The sequence below is a fragment of the Oncorhynchus mykiss genome, chromosome 10, assembly GCF_013265735.2.
Source record: "Oncorhynchus mykiss isolate Arlee chromosome 10, USDA_OmykA_1.1, whole genome shotgun sequence".
In the NCBI taxonomy this organism is placed as follows: domain Eukaryota; kingdom Metazoa; phylum Chordata; class Actinopteri; order Salmoniformes; family Salmonidae; genus Oncorhynchus; species Oncorhynchus mykiss.
In genome coordinates this window covers 37,618,585-37,643,268 of record NC_048574.1, presented here as the reverse complement: position 1 = coordinate 37,643,268, position 24,684 = coordinate 37,618,585, and the positions used below count along the sequence as shown (strand labels likewise).

The window sequence follows — 24,684 nt, the reverse complement described above, 5'->3', positions numbered from 1 at the left end:
CCAAATAAATGCTTCACGGAGTTCAAGTAACAGACACATCTCAACATCAACTGTTCAGAGGAGACTGTGTGAATCAGTCCTTCATGGTTGAATTGCTGCAAAGAAAGTCCTAAAGGACACCAATGAGAAGAAGAGACTTGCTTGAGCAAAAAACATGAGCAATGGACATTAGACCAGTGGAAATCTGTCCTTTGGTCTGGTGAGTCCAAATTTGAGATTTGTGGTTCTAACCCCCGTGTCTTTGTGAGACTGAATGGATAACCTTTGCATGTGTACATCCAACCATGAAGCATGGAGGAGGAGGTGTGATGGTGTGGGGGTGCTTTGCTGGTGACACTGTCAGTGATTTATTTAGAATTCAAGGCACACTTAACCACCATTGCTACCACAGCATTCTGTAGCAATACGCCATCCCATCTGGCTTGCGCTTAGTGGGACTATCATTTGTTTTTCAACAGGACAATGAACCCAACACACTTTCAGGCTGTGTAAGGGCTTTTTCACCAAGAACGAGAGTGATGGAGTGCTGCATCAGATGACCTGGCCTCCACAATCACCCAACCTCAACCCAATTGAGATGGTTTGGGATGAGTTGGACCTCAGAGTGAAGGAAAAGCAGCCAACAAGGGCTCAGCATATGTGGGAACTCCTTCAAGACTGTTAGAAAAGCATTCCAGGTGAAGCTTGGTGAGAGAATTCTTAGAGTGTACAAAGCTGTCATCAAGGCAAAGGGTGGCTACTTTGAAGAATCTACATTTTAAAATGTATTTTTATGGTTACTACATGATTCTATATGTGTTATTCATAGTTTTGATATATTCACTATTATTCTGCAATGTAGAGAATAGTAAAAAAATAAAGAAAAACCCTTGTCCAAACTTTTGACTGGTACTGTAGGTAGCAACGTGCAATAGTAAAAGATCTCTATTCTAAAATAGCTCTGTTCCCCAAGATCTTTATGTAATCGTTACATTTCTCAGGAAAATAAGGACCTAACATTGTTTCGAAAATGATGCACTGATGTGCACTGACAACAATATGACATGTTGCACTCCAGAACAGCCTTTGCAGATTTGCTTTCAATGCTACCAGCTGCCTTTGAATTGATAGAGTATGACAACATGGGGGATACTGTAATACCTATAGAGTGTATTCTTTGAAAAAAAATCGGACTCTTAGAAACGATTTTTGTGTTGTGAGCACTTCCCCATGGGATATGTAAGTGAGCACCAAAAATATATCTTTCCGCTGCCTTATTTGGGAGATCTTAGCACGAGAAAAACTCACTTTACTTCACAGCATGTCCTCCCTGAAACCATATGTCACTATGAATTATCTGATGGTTTTATTAGAATTGAAACAGTCTTTGTTTCTTATTTAGTGGGAATGTTCTTTAGATGGTTGTTCAAAGATTGATGTTTAAAGTTGAGCCATTTAGAGGTCTTTTGTGAATTTGAATGAATAGGTTGAAATAAAGACAAAAAGTATTACATTCCAAAGTATTATCTATTCTACTATTTGTATCATTCCACCAGTTATACAAGGTACTGTAGCTTACAAAGTAGTTTTCTCTTGGCTCTTGCTGTGCCCGCTTATTTAAAATGTTGTGAGTTTAGTGTAGTGTATAATACTGTAGTGTATAATAGTTTGTTTTGATACATTATCTTATGTATCACCATAAAACACTCAAAGTGATATGAAAATAAATAAGTAAATATAGCTATTACAGTGTGTGACTTGATTTTTTTATTTCCTTCATCTGTCCTAGACCTGGACCAACTAGCACGGCCCAGTTACCAGGCGGAACTGCGCTCTGCCCCCCAGCACGGCTACCCGCTGGGCATGGGCTCTGATGTGGAAACAGAGACGGAGGGTGGGCCTTCGCCCGACCACGCCCTCAGACTGTGGATGCAGGAGATCAAATCAGAGCACAGCTCATGTCTGTCCAGCAGAGCCAACTCTGTCCTGTCGCTCACCGACACTGAGCAGGAGAGGAAGTCAGATGGAGAGAACGGTAAGACCACCCGGTCTGGGGAATGCAACAGCAAGGGGTTATACATCACCTACCTGCATATGCCACTGTCTGTGTGTTCTTACCATTTAATCAAAATGTCTTAAACAAGTAGCTCGTTTTTTGTTTATGACCAGTTCTATGCTGTACTGTACATAGTATTGAGCTTTGCTCAATAGGTACCTATAAATCAGACTAATTTCCATCACTTTGCCATGAAAATAATGAAAATGGTTCCAGCTGAAGTAAAGCTAAACACTTTCAGCCAAATGGTATGTTGTCCACCAAATCTGTCCATGATGCCAACCCAAGATGCCAACCCAAGAACTCCATAGTGACCACTATTGCAGGTGTTAGGTGTAACCTTTTGCAAGGTCCTTAAGGCATTGGGATCTACACTACTACAGTATGACAGTGTGTACTGCAGTCTGTGCTTTATTCACATAATCACAGAAAAGGTTGTTATTCTGAGAAAACATTATTACTCCTGATCATTGCATGCCCCTTGGCAACAAGAGGAATAGAATGATTTTGGGGGTATGTATTTATCTAGGAGACCCAGGGATTCATTCAGTGGGTAATAAAAGCAAGCAAAGAGCAGGCTCAGTCTATTGATCGTCAAGAGAAGTGATATTTGTATCAGGGATGTCACGCTCTTAATTCAGTATGCACACTCTTCAGTGAGAGGCATACAGTTAGTGTGAAATTAAGTTTGTTGTTTGTGTGAGGCACCTTTTCCAGGGTCAAGTCTAATGAGAGAAAAAGGGGTGAGTCTGTAGCAGCCTCGTTTTTCTTGTTGAGGTCTATTCAGAATACCAAATGAGACAGCAGCGTTAGTTACCCATTTCAGGGCTTCAATATCTGTGAAAACTAAATCTACCTATTTGGATGAGACCACACATCAATTTAATGATATGATTTCTATCATCTTGTTATGTTGAAGGTTTGTCCAAAATTGCTGTTGTATGAGATTTGTGCAGTATGCCATTTTGTGGGAACATTTGAAGAAATAGAGCATCACCAGAGAACATTATTAAAAAGCTGGTGCAGATTTTTATGTTTGAGGGTGCGAGCTTTGGACGGGAGGGGACTGTCCCCTGTGATGCAATGTTACTGCCATTCATATTTACTCCCTCAGCCTTCATATTAACTATTTATCCTGCTAGAAATGTGCATTTGTGAATATTATATATCTGTTGGGAGGCATGACCACATTAATCTCAGAGGTCGTTTGGAGACAATGTTGTCATTGTTGTTGCCTTATTATCTTTATCTGTGGAAGAATGTCCCTCAGCATTTATTTATTCTCTGCCAGAAGGATTATCACTCTGGGGAATACAATTGCTGTGAGATGGCTGTGTTTGTAGCGGGAAAATGGTGGGCCTTGTCTCTCTCTTACCGTCCCTGTCTCCTGCTGATCTGTTAAGACTGACAGTCCAATGGAAAGGAAGCGCAGGCTGGTGTTTTGAACTGGCATGGCGCTGATGAGGGATGTGATCTGCAATTTTAATGAGCATCAGCGCAGAGGGAAGTTCAGAAGCAGTTTACCTCCCTCCCTCCCTCAGTAAATATCTTGGCTCCTCACTATTATAGTATCTTATGCTATTCCTCCCCCCATGTAAAAAAAACATTATCACTATTTCTTAATGCAGTATTTATCAGTTTACTCTGAACTGAACTGACCACAATACTCCCTTGGAAGAAACCAATTGCTCTTGTTATATTTTGACTACTTGCTGTCACAGTACTCTGTTCTCTCCCGGTATTTCACAGTTTATGTAAAAACTACTATTGTTCTCTAAAGGATTACCATGGATGTAAAACCACTGTGGATGAGTGTAGAAATTGATTCTACAGTATGTACCATAGACAAGCATGAAGGCTAAGGATGAATGTTATTGCAACTGAATGACAAGGCTTCTTGTTTTTCTTTGATTTGGGATGGAGTAATTTTATATAGGGAGGCATTTTCATTGTGTAGAAAGTCCTAAATCATTCTGGAACATCTCCACTATACAGTACAGGTCGTAAACGTGTCATTCTATAACCACATGTTCATATGGCCTCACATAAAGGTCTGTCAATTAGATTATTGTTACATGAAATGTGCCCCTAGTGTTTATTTGCTAGCAGTGCTTTGCCCAGTTCCTTCAGGGTTTGGAAGTGAGATTTGAAAATCTGCTATGGTCAGGCTACACGGTGTATTTGCATATTCCGGTCATGTATCATGCAGCACCTTTGGTTGATTGCCATAAAACCTCCCCTTCGTTCTAGGCTTCTGTTCCCCTTCAGAAAAAAAACAAAACAATATCTAACGTCAGCCATTGATGGATGAGGCCACATTGTGGCTGTCACATGCCTGTGTGAGGTTGTCCTCTCCTTATGTTGAGGTTATACCCTGGAGAACATGGCCAGCAGTGTTAGAAATCAGAATGTACCTTAGTAATGGAGAAGTAGTAGCACATTGACACTTTCATGTTATGAACAGTATGACTCTCTGATGGATGGCTAACTACATGACAGGCAGACCCTATGAAATATTGAGAATGTGAAGCAACTAAAATAGCTGTACAAAAAGTCCATCTTGAGTCATATTCACTGTGTATCTATTACCTTGCATGAACCCAGATTTCCACAGATGTCAGTTATAGCAGTCACACCAATCTATATGCTCTCCCCGTCCCATGAACTACCATAGTGTTTAGTATTTTTTAAGTTTCTGGAAAATTCAGAGCTGAAGCCAAAACTCTGTGCAAACAGAATTAGTGAAAGAAAAGGTTCCCATCCGATCAATATCTCCTTGTTTGGAAAGTGAGACTTTGTGACAGATTACACGTTAATGCATCTCCTGGATTCAGCTCCCAGTAGCAAAACTCACTCAGTCATTCATGGATTGAAAAGGAATGATTTGCCAACAACAATTTTACCCCATGTTTCAAAAGTTCAAGTTTTATACTGTGGCCTTATATGTATATTTTTGTACTTATCTATTAATTTATTCCTCTTTTATCAATACAGTTCATGCATTATAACTACTTATGTTTATTCATGTTCACTGAATGTTTCGATGTGATTGGTTAAATAGCTGGAGGGTAACAGACAGTATAAATATTGTAAAACCATCACCCGTTAAAGGATGATGCACATGTACAGTTGAAGTCGGAAGTTTACATACACCTTAGCCAAATACCTTTCAACTCAGTTTTTCACAATTCCTGACATTTAATCCTAGTAAAAATTCCCTGTCTTAGGTCAGTTAGGATCACCACTTTATTTTAAGAGTGTGAAATGTCAGAATAATAGTAGAGTGATTTTTTTCAGCTTTTATTTCTTTCATCACATTCCCAGGGGGTCAGAAGTTTACATACACTCAATTAGTATTTGGTAGCATTGTCAAACGTTTCGGGTAGCCTTCCACAAGCTTCCCACAATAAGTTGGGTGAATTTTGGCCCATTCCTACCTGACAGAGCTGGTGTAACTGAGTCAGGTTTGTAGGCCTCCTTGCTTTCACACGCTTTTTCAGTTCTGCCCACAAATTCTCTATAGGATTGAGGTCAGGGCTTTGTGATGGCCACTCCAATACCCTGATTTTGTTGTCCTTAAGCCATTTTGCCACAACTTTGGAAGTATGCTTGGGGTCATTGTCCATTTGGAAGACCCATTTGTGACCAAGCTTTAACTTCTTGACTGATGTCTTGAGATGTTGCTTCAATATATCCACATAATTTTCCTCCCTCATGCAGCCATCTATTTTGTGAAGTGCACCAGTCCCTCCTGCAGCAAAGCACCTCCACAACATGATGCTGCCACTCCCTTGCTTCACGGTTGGGATTATGTTCCACGACTTGCAAGCCTCCCCCTTTTTCCTCCAAACATAACGATGGTCAATATGGCCAAACAGTTTCATCAGACCGGAGGACATTTCTCCAAAAAGTACAATCTTTGTCCCCATGTGCAGTTGCAAACCGTAGTCTGGCTTTTTTATGGCGGTTTTGGAGCAGTGGCTTCTTACTTGCTGAGCGGCCTTTCAGGTTTTGTCAATATAGGACTCATTTTACTGTGGATATAGATACTTTTGTACCTGTTTCCTCCCGCATCTTCACGAGGTCCTTTGCTGTTTTCTGGGATTGATTTTCACTTTTCGCACCAAAGTATGTTAATCTCTAGGAGACAGAACGTGTCTCCTTCCTGAGCGGTATGACGGCTTCGTGGTCCCATGGTGTTTATACACTGCTCAAAAAAATAAAGGGAACACTTAAACAACACAATGTAACTCCAAGTCAATCACACTTCTGTGAAATCAAACTGTCCACTTAGGAAGCAACACTGATTGACAATAAATTTCACATGCTGTTGTGCAAATGGAATAGACAACAGGTGGAAATTATAGGCAATTAGCAAGACACCCCCAATAAAGGAGTGGTTCTGCAGGTGGGGACCACAGACCACTTCTCAGCTCCTATGCTTCCTGGCTGATGTTTTGGTCACTTTTGAATGCTGGCGGTGCTTTCACTCTAGTGGTAGCATGAGACGGAGTCTACAACCCACACAAGTGGCTCAGGTAGTGCAGCTCATCCAGGATGGCACATCAATGCGAGATGTGGCAAGAAGGTTTGCTGTGTCTATCAGCGTAGTGTCCAGAGCATGGAGGCGCTACCAGGAGACAGGCCAGTATATCAGGAGACGTGGAGGAGGCCGTAGGAGGGCAACAACCCAGCAGCAGGACCGCTACCTCCGCCTTTGTGCACGGAGGAGCACTGCCAGAGCCCTGCAAAATGACCTCCAGCAGGGCACAAATGTGCATGTGTCTGCTCAAACGGTCAGAAACAGACTACACGAGGGTGGTATGAGGGCCCGACGTCCACAGGTGGGGGTTGTGCTTAACACCGTGCAGGACGTTTGGCATTTGCCAGAGAACACCAAGATTGGAAAATTCGCCACTGGCGCCCTGTGCTCTTCACAGATGAAAGCAGGTTCACACTGAGCACATGTGACAGACGTGACAGTCTGGAGACGCCGTGGAGAACGTTCTGCTGCCTGCAACATCCTCCAGCATGACCGGTTTGGCGGTGGGTCAGTCATGGTGTGGGGTGGCATTTCTTTGGGGGGCCGCACAGCCCTCCATGTGCTCGCCAGAGGTAGCCTGACTGAGATGAGATCCTCAGACCCCTTGTGAGACCATATGCTGGTGTGGTTGGCCCTGGGTTCCTCCTAATGCAAGACAATGCTAGACCTCATGCGGCTGGAGTGTGTCAGCAGTTCCTGCAAGAGGAAGGCATTGATGCTATGAACTGGCCCTCCCGTTCGCCAGACCTGAATCCAATTGAGCACATCTGGGACATCATGTCTCGCTCCATCCGCCACGTTGCACCACAGACTGTCCAGGACTTGGCAGATGCTTTAGTCCAGGTCTGGGAGGAGATCCCTCAGGAGACCATCCGCCACCTCATCAGGAGCATGCCCAGGCGTTGTAGGGAGGTCATACAGGCACGTGGAGGCCACACACACTACTGAGCCTCATTTTGACTTGTTTTAAGGACATTACATCAAAGTTGGATCAGCCTGTAGTGTGGTTTTCCACTTTAATTTTGAGTGTGACTCCAAATCCAGACCTCCATGGGTTGATACATTTGATTTCCATTGATAATTTTTGTGTGATTTTGTTGTCAGCACATTCAACGATGTACAGAAAAACGTATTTAATAAGAATATTTCATTCATTCAGATCTAGGATGTGTTATTTTAGTGTTCCCTTTATTTTTTTGAGCCGTGTACTTGCGTACTATTGTTTGTACAGATAAATGTGGTACCTTCAGGCATTTGGAAATTGCTCCCAAGGATGAACCAGACTTGTGGAGGTCTACAATATTTCTTCCAAGGTCTTGGCTGATTTCTGTTGATTTTCCCATGATGTCAAGCAAAGAGGCACTGAGTTTAATGGTAGGCCTTGAAATAAATCCACAGGTACACAATTGACTCAAATTATGTCAATTAGCCTAGCATAAGCTTCTAACGCCATGACATCATTTTCTGGAATTTTCCAAGCTGTTTTAATGCACAGTCTACTTAGTGTATGTAAACTTCTGACCCACTGGAATTGTGATACAGTGAATTATAAGTGAAATAATCTGTCCGTAAACAATTGTTGGAAAAATGACTTAAGTAGATGTCCTAACCGACTTGCCAAAACTATAGTTTGTTAACAAGACATTTGTGGAGTGGTTGAAAAACGAGTTTTAATGACTCGTTTAATTACATACAGAACCTAAGTTTATGGAAACTTCTGACTTCAACTGTATACTTCATTTGCTGGATGAGGCCTATAGATGTTGACGGTAGGTGGAGCAATATTCTTTACAAGACAAAATGTTGTAGAGTTGGTCGATATCATAAATGTCTTATGTTGAGGAAACTTGGCTCTATTCCAATCCAAGTAATGCAGTATATTGTATTTATCTTACACCGATACTGCAAATGTAGCTCAGAGCTGTTTTGCCATTTAAAGTTGGAATCATTTTATTGACTTTATGTTTTATTTAGTGAAATACTTTATCAGAACTGGAGCAATTGTAACCATATATGTGTGTGTGTATATAATCAAATATACCTGGGTGCTTATCCAGAAATGAATATGCAACATTATTTTCAGAGACGAATGTATTGCTGCTAAATCGTTATTCTTTTCAATAATTCAGTAATCCCAAGGTATCTCATGTAAACAATTGAATACAACTGCATTTGAATACAACCACTCAGAACGAAACCTATGGCCATAGGAAATTAAACCCCCTCAAAAAATGCCTATCTAAGTGGTACCATTTTGTGCACAATGTCTGATTCTTCGCTAATCACGTGAGGACTTCCTTGTAGCAACAGAAATGTCGAACGATGTGCAGGTGTCCACAATTCACCTATTAACAGTTCCATTTGACTAAAACAGTAGCTCCAAACACAGTCACAATACATCGCACAGGAATTATTCTGAGAGTAATACAGGACACGTCTGGATAGAGCAGCAGCTATTGAATAACAAGGCAACATTAAACATGTCGTCCCCCATGAATGATGTGGGGACAGACAAGAGACAGTTATCCAAAGGAGTCTCGCTAGACTATACTGATAGTAACATAATGGTTGATGTCAATGAATTGACTGTGAAATATTCAGATCAGTCCACTGTTGTCTATAAATTACAAGTATGCAAACAGTAAGATGCTACTAGGGCATTTGAAATGATTTCACTGTTTGAGTACTCACCTTAAATTATTATCAAGTACTCGCACAAAAAACTACACTATATATACAAAGTATGTGGACACCCCTTCAAATGAGTGGATTTGGCTATTTCATCCACACCCGTTGCTGATTGGTGTATAAAATCGAGCACAGAGCCATGGAATCTCCATAGACAGACATTGGCAGTAGAATGGCCTTACTGAAGAGCTCAGTGACTTTCAACATGGCACCGTCATAGGATGTCACCTTACCAACAAGTCAGTTTGTCACATTTCTGAACTAGGAGCAACAATGGCTCAGCCACGAAGTGGCAGGCCACACAAGCTCACAGAACAGGACAGCCGAGTACTGAAGTGCGTAGCGTGTAAAAATCGCTTGTCCTCGGTTGCAACACTCACTACCGAGTTCCAAACTGCCTCTGGAAGCAACACAATCTGTTTGTCGGCAGCTTCATGAAATGAGTTTCCATGGCCTAGAAGCCTCACACAAGCCTAAGATAAACATGTGAAATGCCAAGCGTCGGTAAAATCCGCCATTGGACTCAGTGGAAACGCATTCTCTGGAGTGACGAATTACGCTTCACCATCTGGCAGTACGACGGACAAATCTGGGTTTGGTGGATGCTAGGAACCCACTACCTGCCCCAATGCACAGTGCCAACTGTAAAGTTTGGTGGAGAAGGGATACGGGTCTGGGGCTGTCTTTATGGTTCGGCATGCACCTCAATCCCATCAAACACCTTTGGGATGAATTGGAACATTGACTGCGAGCCAGGCCTAATCGCCCATCATCAGTGCCCAACTTCACCAATGCTCTTGTGGCTGAATGGAAGTCCCCACAGCAATGTTCCAACATCTAGTGGAAAGCCTTCAAAGAAGAGTGGAGGCTGTTATAGCAGCAAGCAGGGGGACCAACTCCATATTAATGGCCATGATTTTGGAATGAGATGTTCGACGAGCAGGTGGCCATATACTTTTGGTCATGTAGCTTAATTATTATTATTTTTTTAATTTTACCCCTTTTTCTCCCCAATTTTGTGGTATCCAATTGTTGTAGTAGCTACTATCTTGTCTCATTGCTAAAACTCCCGTACGGGCTCGGGAGAGACGAAGGCTGAATGTCATGCGTCCTCCGATACACAACCCAACCAGCCGTACTGCTTCTTCTTAATCCAACCCGGAAGCCAGCCGTACCAATGTGTCAGAGGCTACACCGTGCACCTGGCAACCATGGCTAGCGCACACTGCGCCCGGCCCGCCGCAGGAGTCGCTGGTGCGCGATGAGACAAGGAGATCTCTACCGACCAATCCCTCCCTAACCCGGACGACGCTAGGTCAATTGTGCGTCGCCCCACGGACCTCCCGGTCGCGGCCGGTTACGACAGAGCCTGGGCGCAAACCCAGGGACTCTGATGGCACAGCTGGCGCTGCAGTACAGCGCCCTTAACCACTGCGCCACCCGGGAGGCCTATGTAGCTTAACTTGAGAATATCTAATGCCTGCCCATTTATGTTAATTTGCCTCACGCTAGCCATTACATCGGTCAGTCTTTTTAACCATTAACCAAGGTTTCTGAGTCAACAATGAAAAGAAGTGTGATTTGAAATCAAAGATGCACTCTGGGATCCAAATTCGTAACATATTGCACAAATTGGATTTGTTACATATCACATTAATTTCTAAATTTGTATGATAACATACAAATTGCAAAATACAAGTTGCAAAACATATCACCTGAAATGGATCACATGAAGTAGTACACATAAAACAGGTACCAACTTTGGTTCATGAGCACCACATTCAAAACTACTGGCTGATATTATACAAAAGTGTGAGAATGCATATTTAATTCATTGAAAATAAGCTATTCTTGTTCAAACTTTGTTGGCAGAAAATTTGATGTGCAGAGCTTATAGGTCCTTACGGGAAACACGTTGCTCATGAGCGGCTGCATGTATAGTACCAGTCAAAAGTGTGGACACACCTACTCATTCAAGGGTTTGTCTTTATTTAGACTATTTTCTGCATTGTAGAATAATGGTGAAGACATCAAAACAATGAAACAACACATATGGAATCATGTAGTAACCAAAAAAGTGTTAAACGAATCAAAATATATTTTATATTTGAGACTCTTCAAAGTAGCCACCCTTTGCCTTAATGACAGCTTTGCACACTCTTGGCATTCTCTCGACCAGCTTCACGAAGAATGCTTTTCCAACCATCTTGAAGAAGCCCACATACGCTGAGCACTTGTTGGCTGCTTTTCTATCACTCTGCGGTCCAACTCATCCCAAACCATCTCATTTGGGTTGAGGTCGGGTGATTGTGGAGGTCAGGTCATCTGATGCAGCACTCCATCACTCTCCTTCATCAAATATCCCTTAAACAGCCTGGAGGTGTGTTCTGGGTCATTGTGCTGTTGAAAAAAAAAATGATAGTCCCACTAAGCGCAAACCAGATGGGATTGCGTATCGCTGCACAATTCTAAATAAATCACTGACAGTGTCACCAGCAAAACACCATCACACCATCATCTATTCACCTGCTCTACGTCTCACAAAGACACAGCGGTTGGGACCAGAAGTCTCAAATTTGGACTCGTCAGACCAAAAGACAGATTTCCACTGGTCTAATGTCCATTTTTCGTGTTTCTTGGCCTAAGCAAGTATCTTCTTATTATTGGTGTCCTTTAGTAGTGGTTTCCTTGCAGCAATTCGACCATGAAGGCCTGATTCACGCAGTTTCCTCTGAACAGTTGATGTTGAGATGTGTCTGTTACTTGAACACTGTGAAGCGTTTATTTGGGCTGTAATCTGAGGTGCAGTTAACTCTGATGAACTTACATGTATCCTCTGCAGCAGAGGAAACTCTGGGTCTTCCTTTCCTGTGGCGGTCCTCCTCATAGCGCTTGATGGTTTTTGCGACTGCATTTGAAACTTTCGAAGTTCTTGACATTTTCTGCATTGACTGACCTTCATGTCTTAAAGTAATGATGGAGTGTCGTTTCTCTTTACTTATTTGAGGTGTTTTTTTTGTCATAATATGGACTTGGTCTTTTACCAAATAGGTCTATCTTCTGTATACGACCCAACCTTGTCACAACACAACTGATTGGCTGAAACGCATTAAGAAGGAAAGAAATGCCACAAATGAGCTTTTAACAAAGCACACCTGTTAATTGAAATGCATTCCAGGTGACTACCTTATGAAGCTGGTTGAGAGAATGCCAAGAGTGGGCAAACTTGTCATCAAGGCAAAGGGTGGCTACTTTGAAGAATCTCAAATATATATAGATTTGTTTAACACTTGTTTGATTAGTACATGATTCCATATGTTTATTTTTCATAGTTTTGTTTTCTTCACTATTATTCTACAGTGTTGAAAATAGTCAAATTAAAGAAAATCTCTTGAGTGAGCAGGTGTGTCCAAACTTTTGACTGGTACTGTATGTACAAAATGTAATGGCTGTAGCTCGAATGGGACAGGAGTAATGCTTGTTTGAAGTTTGATGTTGATTACTTTAGTGCCCCTCAGGCCAATTTGTGTCATTTTTTACATTTTGGATCTACATGGCAAGACGCATCATTCACCCAAATTTCGTCAAAATCGGGTCTGTGGTGTCTGAGATGTCATGTGTGACTAACGTACGTACAAATGGAGGGAGACCGCTCCATAATGGGGCAGCGCACAATTTTACTATAGTGCTTTAGTGGTATTATCAACTCCACTATGATGTACACAAATAACGCAGGGTTACACAATCTCTTGCTCCCCTGTTTTGATACACATTGATGCAAAATCAATTTCTTTAATTCATGTACACGTTGTTCATGCCAATGTGTACAGAGTAAGTACTATACTGCACACAACCAATAAAGTTTGTTTCCTCTCCTAGTCGAATGCTACATAACAAACAGGTGTGGATCCGTTCCAGGAGTGGTCTTGGGGGATTTGATGTGAGATTAGGCCGTGTACTGCGGTCCCCTGGATGTCTTTTGGCTTTTAGCTCTTGAAGTCCAGCCTCTGGTGAATTATCGACCATTTCATTTGTCACCTCAGAGGGTCTTTAGCTGTTCTGGTACTACAACATGTCCCTAGGCAATTCAATAGAAATATAAGGCAGCGATCAGGACCACATTTGTCTGTGTGTCTGAAGGGCTCCAGAAACAGCCATAAGTAGTCATGTGCTGGTTACTATGTTTTCCCTGTGCAAAAGAAAGTAAATACAGGGACTCTTTGCATGTTTCAAATGTGACTTTAACTGCCTTATATAATATTATTATTTACACTTGGATCGGATTTCCGGGAGCATACAAATATGGCCATACGTCTTTCTTCTAAAGCATAATAAAGAATCCACACACGTCTGGGTTTCATCCCACTGCACTGTCAAAGATATCTCATTTATATGAATTATGCTCTATAAAATGTGTATTCAAGCTGTGGTGATAAAAAAGTTATCTCCCAAACTTTCCATCATGTAATTTAATATAAGTATAATAGGTGACAAGCCTTAATCTAAAATTCATAGCAAAAAGGTATTATTTGTTCAATTTGTTTTCTCCCCCTTCCATTTCATGCCGGGAAATTGGCAGGAGTGAAAATGAGAAAATTATAACCTGAGCTCTGCAGTGGTTCAATAACATGATTCTATTAATTATTAATATTTTAAGGCACCCCATATGCCAGGACTGATATTGTGTGATGGATTCACATCTTTGAATTAATTTCATCAGTTTAATTTAAAGTGTCGACATCAGAGCCATCCTCCTCTCCCTCTGCCTACTCTGAGACAAGATGATTGGGGGCTGTGAGACACACAAACCCTCGGAGGACGGACATATCAAATACCCTACTAACGATGGACTGAGACTCCTTTATTGAAACGTACGAGCCATATCAGTCTAAATAAAGCAGACGAGCTTGAATCATTTCACCAGGAAAACATCAAAGGGAAGGATTAATCCAAACTATTAAATATGAGAGGAATTAAGAGCATTACACATATTCCTCTTAGGTTGCTAGCTTGTTGTTGATCATTAGATATTAGCTTGTGTTCTTTTACTTTTCCTTAATGTTTTTTTGGCCATAATAATGATGGTTTTAATGACCAGTGAAGATACCCACTGTCACGACAGGGCTGGCTGAATATGTAGTCTGATGATAGGGGTCATTATTTAAAGAGACAACGTTGTCTAGCTCTCTGACAGATGTGGGCTTTGATGTTTTGGGGCGTACGTCTGTATTTAGAGTAAACAGTATATCTGATTGGGCTATGCTCAAGTCAACACTGTCTGTCTGCCTGCCTGCATCAAAGTGACATCCTTCTTATGCATTGTGGACCTTATCATCTGGATTTAGGACATTTCCGGTTGTGGTTTGAATTGTATTATTTCAATTTTTATATTTTTTTCAGCGGAACGGGTTCTTTGACTGATTCCCTCTCATTGTTTTCTCTTTGGCATCCGAAACCCTTCTGCCTTCAACCCCCCGTGCAGAAATGAAACAAATGGTTTATTATTCTGCAGAATTACCATGTCATTCTTGTTGAATCAGACCCGACTTTGTTCGCCCCAGATTAGAGACATCAGAGCAGGCAGCTCCAGTGATGGTGAGTCTGATGAATGCTAAAGGTAACAACAAAGAGAGATCCCTCATCTGCCTCTGCTGTCTGACTGCTGGAACAGCCTGCATGTCAAAGCTGAGGTTTCTACGTCTGCCGCCTGACGTTTCCTCTGTGACCTAGAGCAGCCGGTCTGTCCTGACTATGACTGATACACTGTTGAGTGCAATTGATCTGTAGATCCAATTTATCCCGAATATCCTTCATTGGGGAGAAAAGACAGATGGATAGATAAAAATAGATGATGAATGGATGAAAATGTGTCTATTTTATAGTGCCCTTTTGCTATTTTATTATTGTAAAACATCATTTGCCTACTCCTTTTTAATGAATTCTTAATACATTCCAGTATTAATATTTCATTTTCAATATCTAAACCCTAATCCAAATAAGCCAGAGAACAGGAAATGAGGGTCTATTTAAGATAAGTGCCATCATTACAACATCTGCCTTAAAATTGGAGGAAATGGTTCAAATGAAAAAAATGGGCGAAATGTGCTAGCTAGTGCAGTTTTCCAACCGCAAAGGCCCAGCTCTAACAGTAGCTAGTGTGTTTGTTTGCTGAAAATTGACATGTGTGCTGACTGCGGCACTATCAGTGTCCTGCTGAACAGACATGAGGAGGTCATCCGCCTGCCAGTACAGGCCACCAGGCTGGGGAGAGAGGATGAAGTCCTTTACTACAGTGTTCTACGTTGATCCTCATAGAGACACATTGTGCAGGCTGGATCTATCTCCAACTGAGTATCAATTAGACACTCATTAGTACATCTGATTGGCTAAGGCCAACCAATTAGCTGGAATCGCAGACATTGATATAGTGTACATATTCCCGGGTTTTCATTACACCACCCCGGGTTGGTCAATGTTATTCATTTGAGCAAATGACTTGGGATTGAGCGTTGTGAGCCTTGAGGAAATACATTTTTTTCTCCCATTTATGCAATTGTTGGTTGTCTGAAGAACATGCTAAAGCCATGTGTAGGAGCTGCTATGGTTTCCCTTGATTTTAAGAATATACTGGAATATGGTCTTGTTTTGCAAAGTTTGAACTAAAAGGCAGTCTTCCCACTCAATGCCAAGCTGAGAAATGACAGTCGGCTTTTCCTGCTCACTTATATGGCCCTCTTCCTGCTGAAACTGCTCTTTTTTTTAGCATTTCACTCTGAAATCGTCTTCCTCTTTTGAAGAGTCACCCATCACAACTGTGCCCTTTCTACCCCTCCAAATGTCCTTCTCTCCAACACTATGAAAATCCTAACATGGCTGAGCCTCATATGAAACGACTCTTTCCTGTAGTTTTTTGTCTTGCCAAGATAGTGGTGCCACAATAAACCATGTGGGTCACACCAAAGATTATTTACTTGGTCGTGAGGATTCTCAATACCACGCTGTCTTGCGAAAACAATGATGTGATGAGATTGGTAAACAGCTAGAACGAGATGTGGCTCCAAGTAGCCTCATAAAGGTTTTCAGTCAGACATTCACGCTTGCCATACAGCAGGGGTCACCAACCGGGCGATCTTCAAGGCATTCCTAGTCGATCACCAAACATTTCTGTGGGAAAACCAATGATAAAGTCTTCCCAGGTAGGCAAAGTGTTGCATTTGTCTGAAAGGACAAACCTGGCCTACTCGGGGGACAACGAGAGCTGTGGCTGACCAATTGGATAGCTCAACTCACTGTGCCTACAGCTTCCACAACCCCACAGCAAAGTTTGATACTAGCCTAGGTGAGATTCATAACTTTTAAAACCATAACCAAAGAATACAGCAAAGAGATGCTGTTTTTATAAGTGAGTTCATGTTGAAGTTTTTATTCAGCACAGTCAACACTGTTTTTATTCACCACTTTATAAAACAAAACATGCGCTTCTTCCTACTTCCACTGCACTGAATGAGTAACCAAGTGTATCAATAGCCCTGAATTTTTATAATTTATTTTACCTTTATTAAACTAGGCAAGTCAGTTAAGAACAAATTCTTATTTTCAATGACGGCCTAGGAACAGTGGGTCAACTGCCTTGTTCAGGGGCAGAACAAAAGATCTTTACCTTGTCAGCTCGGGATTTGATCTTGCAACCTTTTGGTTACTAGTCCACTCTAACCACTAGGCTACCTGCCTAGTCCAACACTCTAACCACTAGGCTACCTCATTAGCAGCTCCTCATGTCTATTTTAATATTGAGGATTATTTCACTTTCTCTGGTCATAGGAACAAGATTAATTGGTCCATGTGGCAGATGTGGATGCGGTGCGACTTGAGTTTCGCTATCAGGCGGAAGACTTTGTCCTCTCTCTCTCTGGTCAGTCTCACCGGAGGAATGTGGACACTGACGCTCATCTTATGTGGCAGGGCTTGCAAACTATTACAGACTACAAAGGGAAGCACAGCTGCGAGCTGCCCAGTGACACAAGCCTACCAGACGCGCTAAACCACTTCTATGCTCGCTTCGAGGCAAGCACACTGAGGCATGCATGAGAGCATCAGCTGCTCCGGACGACTGTGTGATCACGTTCTCCGTAGCCGACGTGAGTAAGACCTTTAAACAGGTCAACATACACAAGGCTGCGGGGCAAGACTGATTACCAGGACATGTGCTCCGGGCATGTGCTGACCAACTGGCAGGTGTCTTCACTGACATTTTCAACATGTCCCTGATTGAGTCTGTAATACCAACATGTTTCAAGCAGACACCATAGTCCCTGTGCCCAAGAACACAAAGGCAACCTGCCTAAATGACTACATACCCGTAGCACTCACGTCTGTAGCCATGAAGTGCTTTGAAAGGTTGGTAATGGCTCACATCAACACCATTATCCCAGAAACCCTAGACCCACTCCAATTTGCATACCGCCCAAACAGATCTACAGATGATGCAATCTCTATTGCACTCCACACTGCCCTTTCCCACTTGGACAACGGAACACTTATGTGAGAACGCTCTTCATTGACTACAGCTCAGCGTTCAACACCGTAGTACCCTCAAAGCTCATCACTAAGCTAAGGATCCTGGGACTAAACACCTCCCTCTGCAACTGGATCCTGGACTTCCTGACGGGCCGCACCCAGGTGGTGAGGGTAGGTAGCACCACATCTGCCACATCTGCCTCAACACTGGAGCTCCACAGGGGTGCGTGCTCAGTCCCCTCCTGTACTCCCTTTTCACCCACGACTGCATAGCCAGGCACGACTCCAACACCATCATTAAGTTTGCAGACGACACAACAGTGGTAGGCCTGATCACAGACAACGATGAGACAGCCTATAGGGAGGAGGTCAGAGACCTGGCCGTGTGGTGCCAGAATAACAACCTATCCCTCAACGTAGCCAAGACTAAGGAGATGATTGTGTACTACAGGAAAAGGAGGACCGAGCACGCCCCGATTCTCATCGACCGGGCTGTAGTGGAGCAGGTTGAGAGCTTCAAGTTCCTCGGTGTCCACATCAACAACAAACTAGAATGGTCCAAACACACCAAGACAGTCGTGAAGAGGGCAGGGCAAAGCCTATTCCTCCTCAGGAGACTAAAAAGATTTGACATGGGTCCTGAGATCCTCAACAGGTTCTACAGCTGCAACATCGAGAGCATCCTGAATGGTTGCATCACTGCCTGGTACGGCAATTGCTCGGCCTCTAACCGCAAGTCGCTACAGAGGGTAGTGCGTACGTCCCAGTACATCACTGGGGCAAAGCTGCCTGCCATCCAGGACCTCTACACCAGGTGGTGTCAGAGGAAGGCCCTAAAAATTGTCAAAGACCCCAGCCACCCCAGTCATAGACTGTTCTCTCTACTACCGCATGGCAAGCGGTACCGGAGTGCCAAGTCTAGGACAAAAAGGCTTCTCAACAGTTTTTACCCCCAAGCCATAAGACTCCTGAACAGGTAATCAAATGGCTAGCCGGACTATTTGCATTGTGTGCCCCCCCCCCACCACCTGCCAACCCCTCTTTTACGCTACTGCTACTCTCTGTTCATCATATATGCATAGTCACTTTAACCATATCTACATGTACATTCTACCTCAATCAGCCTGATTAACCGGTGTCTGTATGTAGCCTCTCTACTTTCATAGCCTCACTACTGTATATAGCCTGTCTTTTTACTGTTGTTTTATTTCGTTACTTACCTATTGTACTAACACCTTTTTCGCACCATTGGTTGGAGCCTGTAAGTAAGCATTTCACTGTAAGGTTGTTGTATTCGGCGCACGTGACAAATAAGCTTTGATTTGATTTGATTTGAATTGGCGGACCCTCTGCTGCTCTCTCCCTTCCTCTGCTGAGACAGATGCAGGTACCATCAGTTCAGTAAAATTAAAAAGCAAATTATTTGCAAATTATTTCCATTTATGCATCGTAAGTCATACACCAACTGATCTATTTTCTTATCAAAACTCATGTTTTGAAATCTAATATGGTCTGAGAAGAACACTATAGGCAGGCCAAGCCCACAGCCAATATGCTGTGATAATGTATTAGGCCTAATGCACAAACCTTATTCCTACACAACTGTTTTTATTAGGTTGATGTTAAATGTTTTAAGTTATTTTTTTTATTTATCTGAGCGTTAGGTTTTTGGCTCTCTTTTTGACTGCAAAAGTGATCTTGACTCAGAAAAGGTTGGTGACCACTGCCATACAGAGTTGAAATATCTAGCCAATACATTTTGAATTGAATAACATTGCTTGTGAACTTCAGAGATTTAATGATTTGTCACTGGCTTTGGTTAAAGGCAAGTACAAACGCATACTAGTAATAGTCATTGAGTCTACATATTCTGGGTGACATGAAACAACGTCAACATGTCACTGGCTTCTTCTCTGGTGGTCTCTCATTGGCTATTGCTGATCACCGTTCTCAAAACGTGTTGTTGCACATATTACACTACAAGAACAATGCAGATTTTGTGCCGATAAAATCAAACACGTTTGAAATTATTGGGACATCTGGGACGGCTCAAATACGGGACTGGGAGCCCTCAGATTGCCTCTTGAACCCGCTCATGTTAAATGAGCATTAGTGACTGCCGGTTGAATAAGCAACAAAATAGGGATTTTGTCTTCGAAATCAAAAACTTGTCTGGGACAGCTAAATCGGGGCCAAAATGGTGTGGTGTACGCCCGGCTTAAGCAGGAAACAGCTTGCAGACAGACACAAGGGAAGAGATCCAGACCAATATCAAGCTGCATCTTAGAGCTCCCAATCTTGTCCATATCATTCTCCTCCACAGAAAGCTCCTCCATCTGCAATCTGTCACTGGGTATGCTTGTTAACAATGCCTGCCCTGCCTGTGTCTTTTCACTCAGAAATTCCCTCTTGCCACTTCTTTGCCATCATTACTCCTAGATGATGACTCTGGCCAACCCCCACACTCCCCAAATTCCTGGCAGTCATGGACTTATTCTTATTACTCCTCTTTCATCAGTCATCCACCGCTCCAAACATGCTCAGCCTTCCCCAGTAAATCTCATACTGACCCTCCCCTCCTGGACCCCCCTCTCACCATTTCTTCCTCCCTTCTTATCCCTCTGTTCTTTTCTCAAGAGCTGTTCTTTTTGGCTTAAAGCCACCTCTATCTATATTCCTGCTTCACTCCCTCTCACACTATGAAATATGAAAAGGACTCAAAAGGAACATAAATTAGTGATGATCAGACCAAGTTAACAGACCTCATATGGCTCTTAGAGCAGTTACACGTCTAAGCAGGGTTTTTCATTCAGGAGTTGGAACTCAAATTGGAAAGTCAGCTTAATGACCATAATAAGCAATAGCCTATTCTCTTTTTCTGGGTCATCCATACAACATGAAAATGGCAGCTCTATTGACCCTCATTAAATAGACATGGTTGGTATTTTCTGACTCCCTAGCTTGCACAGTGCTTTTCAAAATGTAATTATGAAATGTATAATATTTTTCATCTCAATCTGACACCACCAAGCTCTACTTTTATGAGCTGCACCAACTTTATATTCATAGATCTTTCCAGGGTTGACAGCCCCACCAAATCATAATGATCATTGTTTTGATTCTCATCATACAGTACTCAGGAAATACAGTGAGACAAATAAATTAAGTGTGGAGTTTTTAAACTAAGTTTTGGGGTGAAAATGAACCTTTCACAAAAATTCCTACCCTCTTCAGTTGCAATCTTATTGAAGAGGATTTGCTACACTTTTATGTCTCTTCCAGCTTCTCTCTGCTCATTTGTTGGACTGAGGTCGTCTTCTCCTGGGTTCTCTTAGAATAGATAGATTTATAATCATTATTTATAGTCAGAGTTATAATCAATCATCACAATGACTTTTTGTTCCGTGCATAGCTGCATCTGTGGCAGTAGTTTATCTTCAGCTTGGTTGACAGGCTTTATGCCTTCCTCCCTCCTACTCATAAGGCTAGATGATGATGCTGCTGCCGCACAGAGCCACAGCACAACTCTCCCAGTAAGCATCTGCAAGAGCGGGCAATAATGTGGCTCGCTTTAGGAAGAAAGCATAAGGCTTTAGACACATCGTAAATGGAGGCATCACTCCAGGGAACGGACATCTTTTCTAAAAGACTGACACATCTGTCTCTCCCGGCTCCACAGGAGACTTTCATTTTGCTGCTTGTTTGTGTAATTAGTGAGGTTAACTTTCAACACTCAAACAGTCTCAGGAGCAGCAAAAATCTCCTCCAGAAACACAGAAAATGGATTCAACATATTTCATGTTTTAAATGGTTTATTTAAATTGCGTATTAGATCCATGCCACTCTCCTCTACTGGTTCCATTGCAGTCGGGGGGGAAAGCATAACGGATAGATTTTTCTCCAACACTCAAAATGATCAGCTTTTGTTTGCTGCCATTTAGAACTAGGTCTGTCTAGGAGATTTATTTGTACTTCAATGAGAACCTTGACAACAGTGATAGATACATTGTGTGTGTGTGTGTGTGTGTGTGTGTGTGTGTGTGTGTGTGTGTGTGTGTGTGTGTGTGTGTGTGTGTGTGTGTGTGTGTGTGTGTGTGTGGCCCAAATTCTGAAAATGTTCCCCTCCCCTGCAGATGCTCATTGCTATGGTCTGCCCTGGAAAACACAGAACAACACCTGTTTCATTTGTTTGGTCAACAGCCCTTTGATTACATTTTCTTATGGAACTTTCTGCCTTAATCCGCCAAAGTCAAACATCTATTTGCAATGTCCCCAAATTCCATCATGATTTCAGTAACAGAATGGCAGCGGTGGGCTTTTATCTGTTTGAAAAAGTCAGGAATGATAATGGATTGACCTCCGACAGAATGTGTAATGCTGGGAAACTGGGCCTGGCTCTTGCTGTTTTCACACACCACACACATACACGTTATACACATACACATATATATATATATATATGTATGTACAGTGGGGCAAAAAAGTATTTAGTCAGCCACCAATTGTGCAAGTTCTCCCACTTAAAAAGATGAGAGAGGCCTGTAATTTTCATCATAGGTACACTTCAACTTTGACAGACAAAATTAGAAAAAAATATCCAGAAAATCACATTGCAGGATTTTTATTGAATTTATTTGCAAATTATGGTGGAAAATAAGTATTTGGTCACCTACAAACAAGCAAGATTTCTGGCTCTCACAGACCTGTAACTTCTTCTTTAAGAGGACCCTCTGTCCTCCACTCGTTACCTGTATTAATGGCACCTGTTTGAACTTGTTATCAGTACAAAAGACACCTGTCCACAACCTCAAACAGTCACACTCCAAACTCCACTATGGCCAAGACCAAAGATTTGTCAAAGGACACCAGAAACAAAATTGTAGACCTGCACCAGGCTGGGAAGACTGAATCTGCAATCGGTAAGCAGCTTGGTTTGAAGAAATCAACTGTGGGAGCAATTATTAGGAAATGGAAGACATACAAGACCACTGAGAATCTCCCTCGATCTGGTGCTCCACGCAAGATCTCACCCCGTGGGGTCAAAATGAAGAACGGTGAGCAAAAATCCCAGAACCACACGGGGGGACCTAGTGAATGACCTGCAAAGAGCTGGGACCAAAGTAACAAAGCCTACCATCAGTAACACACTACACCGCCAGGGACTCAAATACTGCAGTGCCATACGTGTCCCCCTGCTTAAGCCAGAACATGTCCAGGCCGTCTGAAGTTTGCTAGAGAGCATTTGGATGATCCAGAAGAAGATTGGGAGAATGTCATATGGTCAGATGAAACTAAAATATAACTTTTTGGTAAAAACTCAACTCGTCGTGTTTGGAGGACAAAGAATGCTGAGTTGCATCCAAAGAACACCATACCTACTGTGAAGCATGGGGGTGGAAACATCATGCTTTGGGGCTGTTTTTCTGCAAAGGGACCAGGACGACTGATCCGTGTAAAGGAAAGAATGAATGGGGCCATGTATCGTGAGATTTTGAGTGAAAACCTCCTTCCATCAGCAAGGGCATTGTAGATGAAATGTGGCTGAGTCTTTCAGCATGACAATGATCCCAAACACACTGTCCGGGCAACGAAGGGCCAACAAAGGGTATATAACAAAGTATTGAGATAAACTTTTGTTATTGACCAAATACTTATTTTCCACCATAATTTGCAAATAAATTCATAAAAAATCCTACAATGTGATTTTCTGGATTTTTTTTCTCATTTTGTCTGTCATAGTTGAAGTGTATCTATGATGAAAATCACAGGCCTCTCTCATCTTTTTAAGTGGGAGAACTTGCACAATTGGTGGCTGACTAAATACTTTTTTGCCCCACTGTATATGTATATATATATACACACACACATACACACATACCAGTCTTATGCCTGCATTGTCTCTCCTCTATAGTTGTGCAAAGCATGGGGGGTTTGAGCTTCTATGGCTCTCTAAATGCAAATTACATGTGCCATGTGATAGAAAATGATAATAACAGGTTTGGTAGAAACGGCCTTAAACAGTTCATACAATGTTAATTATCAGTCATTTGTAGTCGGCTGATTGCGGAATTTAATTGAAAAATGAATCGGTTGAATCACCTCTAGTCCTCTTATGAAATATATGCTTGGTTATTTGTTTGTGCTCGCTCTTGTTATGTGTCCGTGGGTGCACATATTCAGTGTTTTGGTGTAATGACTTCATGAATGGCATGGTGGTGGTATTAAACAGCATCTGATTCAGACAGGAACATCTGTACTGGTCCCCTGGGATGTAGAGCCAGGCCGATGGAATGCTAAGACCACAGAAAGCTAATACATAAAACACTGGATCCCTTTGGTATTCATCCTGCGTACGTGAATGCAGTGTCCAGGTCCATGTTGATGTTTGTTTTATGGAAACGTAAAACCATTAAAGGGCCTCCGCCGTATCCTATAATCGTAGACCCAGACCTTCGATAAAAACGCCTCAAATTAAACAGAGGAAGCAAGTGTTTACAGTAGCAGGATTGCAACTGCTGTGTCATAACTGTGCCATTCAAATTGAATTAAACATTACAGTAACGAAATCTACATGAACATGCAGTGGAGCTCCAAAAGTATTGGGACTGTGACAAATGTTTGAGGTCTGTACTCTAGCACTTTGGATTTCAAATGATACAATGACTATGAGGTTTAAATGCTTTAATTTGAGGTTATTTCATCATAGATTTCCATCCATGTCAGGTGAACCGTTTAGAAATTACAGCACTTTTTGTACATAATCCACCCATTGTAGGGGACCAAAAGTAGCAGGATGGCGACTGTAATTCACTAATGTGTATCAAAGTAGTCAAAAGTTTAGTATTTTGTCCCGTATTCCTAGCACGCAATGACTCTGCAAACTTGTTAGATGCTTTTGCTG

The 24,684-nt window shown here is 42.2% G+C and overlaps 1 protein-coding gene across 2 annotated transcripts in view; it reads left to right on the top strand.

The window, feature by feature from the left end:
• LOC110533823 (teneurin-1) overlaps positions 1–24,684 on the top strand; it is a 185,944-nt gene that overhangs the window by 60,771 nt on the left and 100,489 nt on the right. For both annotated transcript variants that reach the window (XM_036990211.1, XM_036990210.1), the window contains exon 3: positions 1,769–2,014. In XM_036990211.1, coding sequence (XP_036846106.1) covers positions 1,769–2,014 — 246 coding nt within the window. The remainder of the gene's footprint in view (positions 1–1,768; positions 2,015–24,684) is intronic.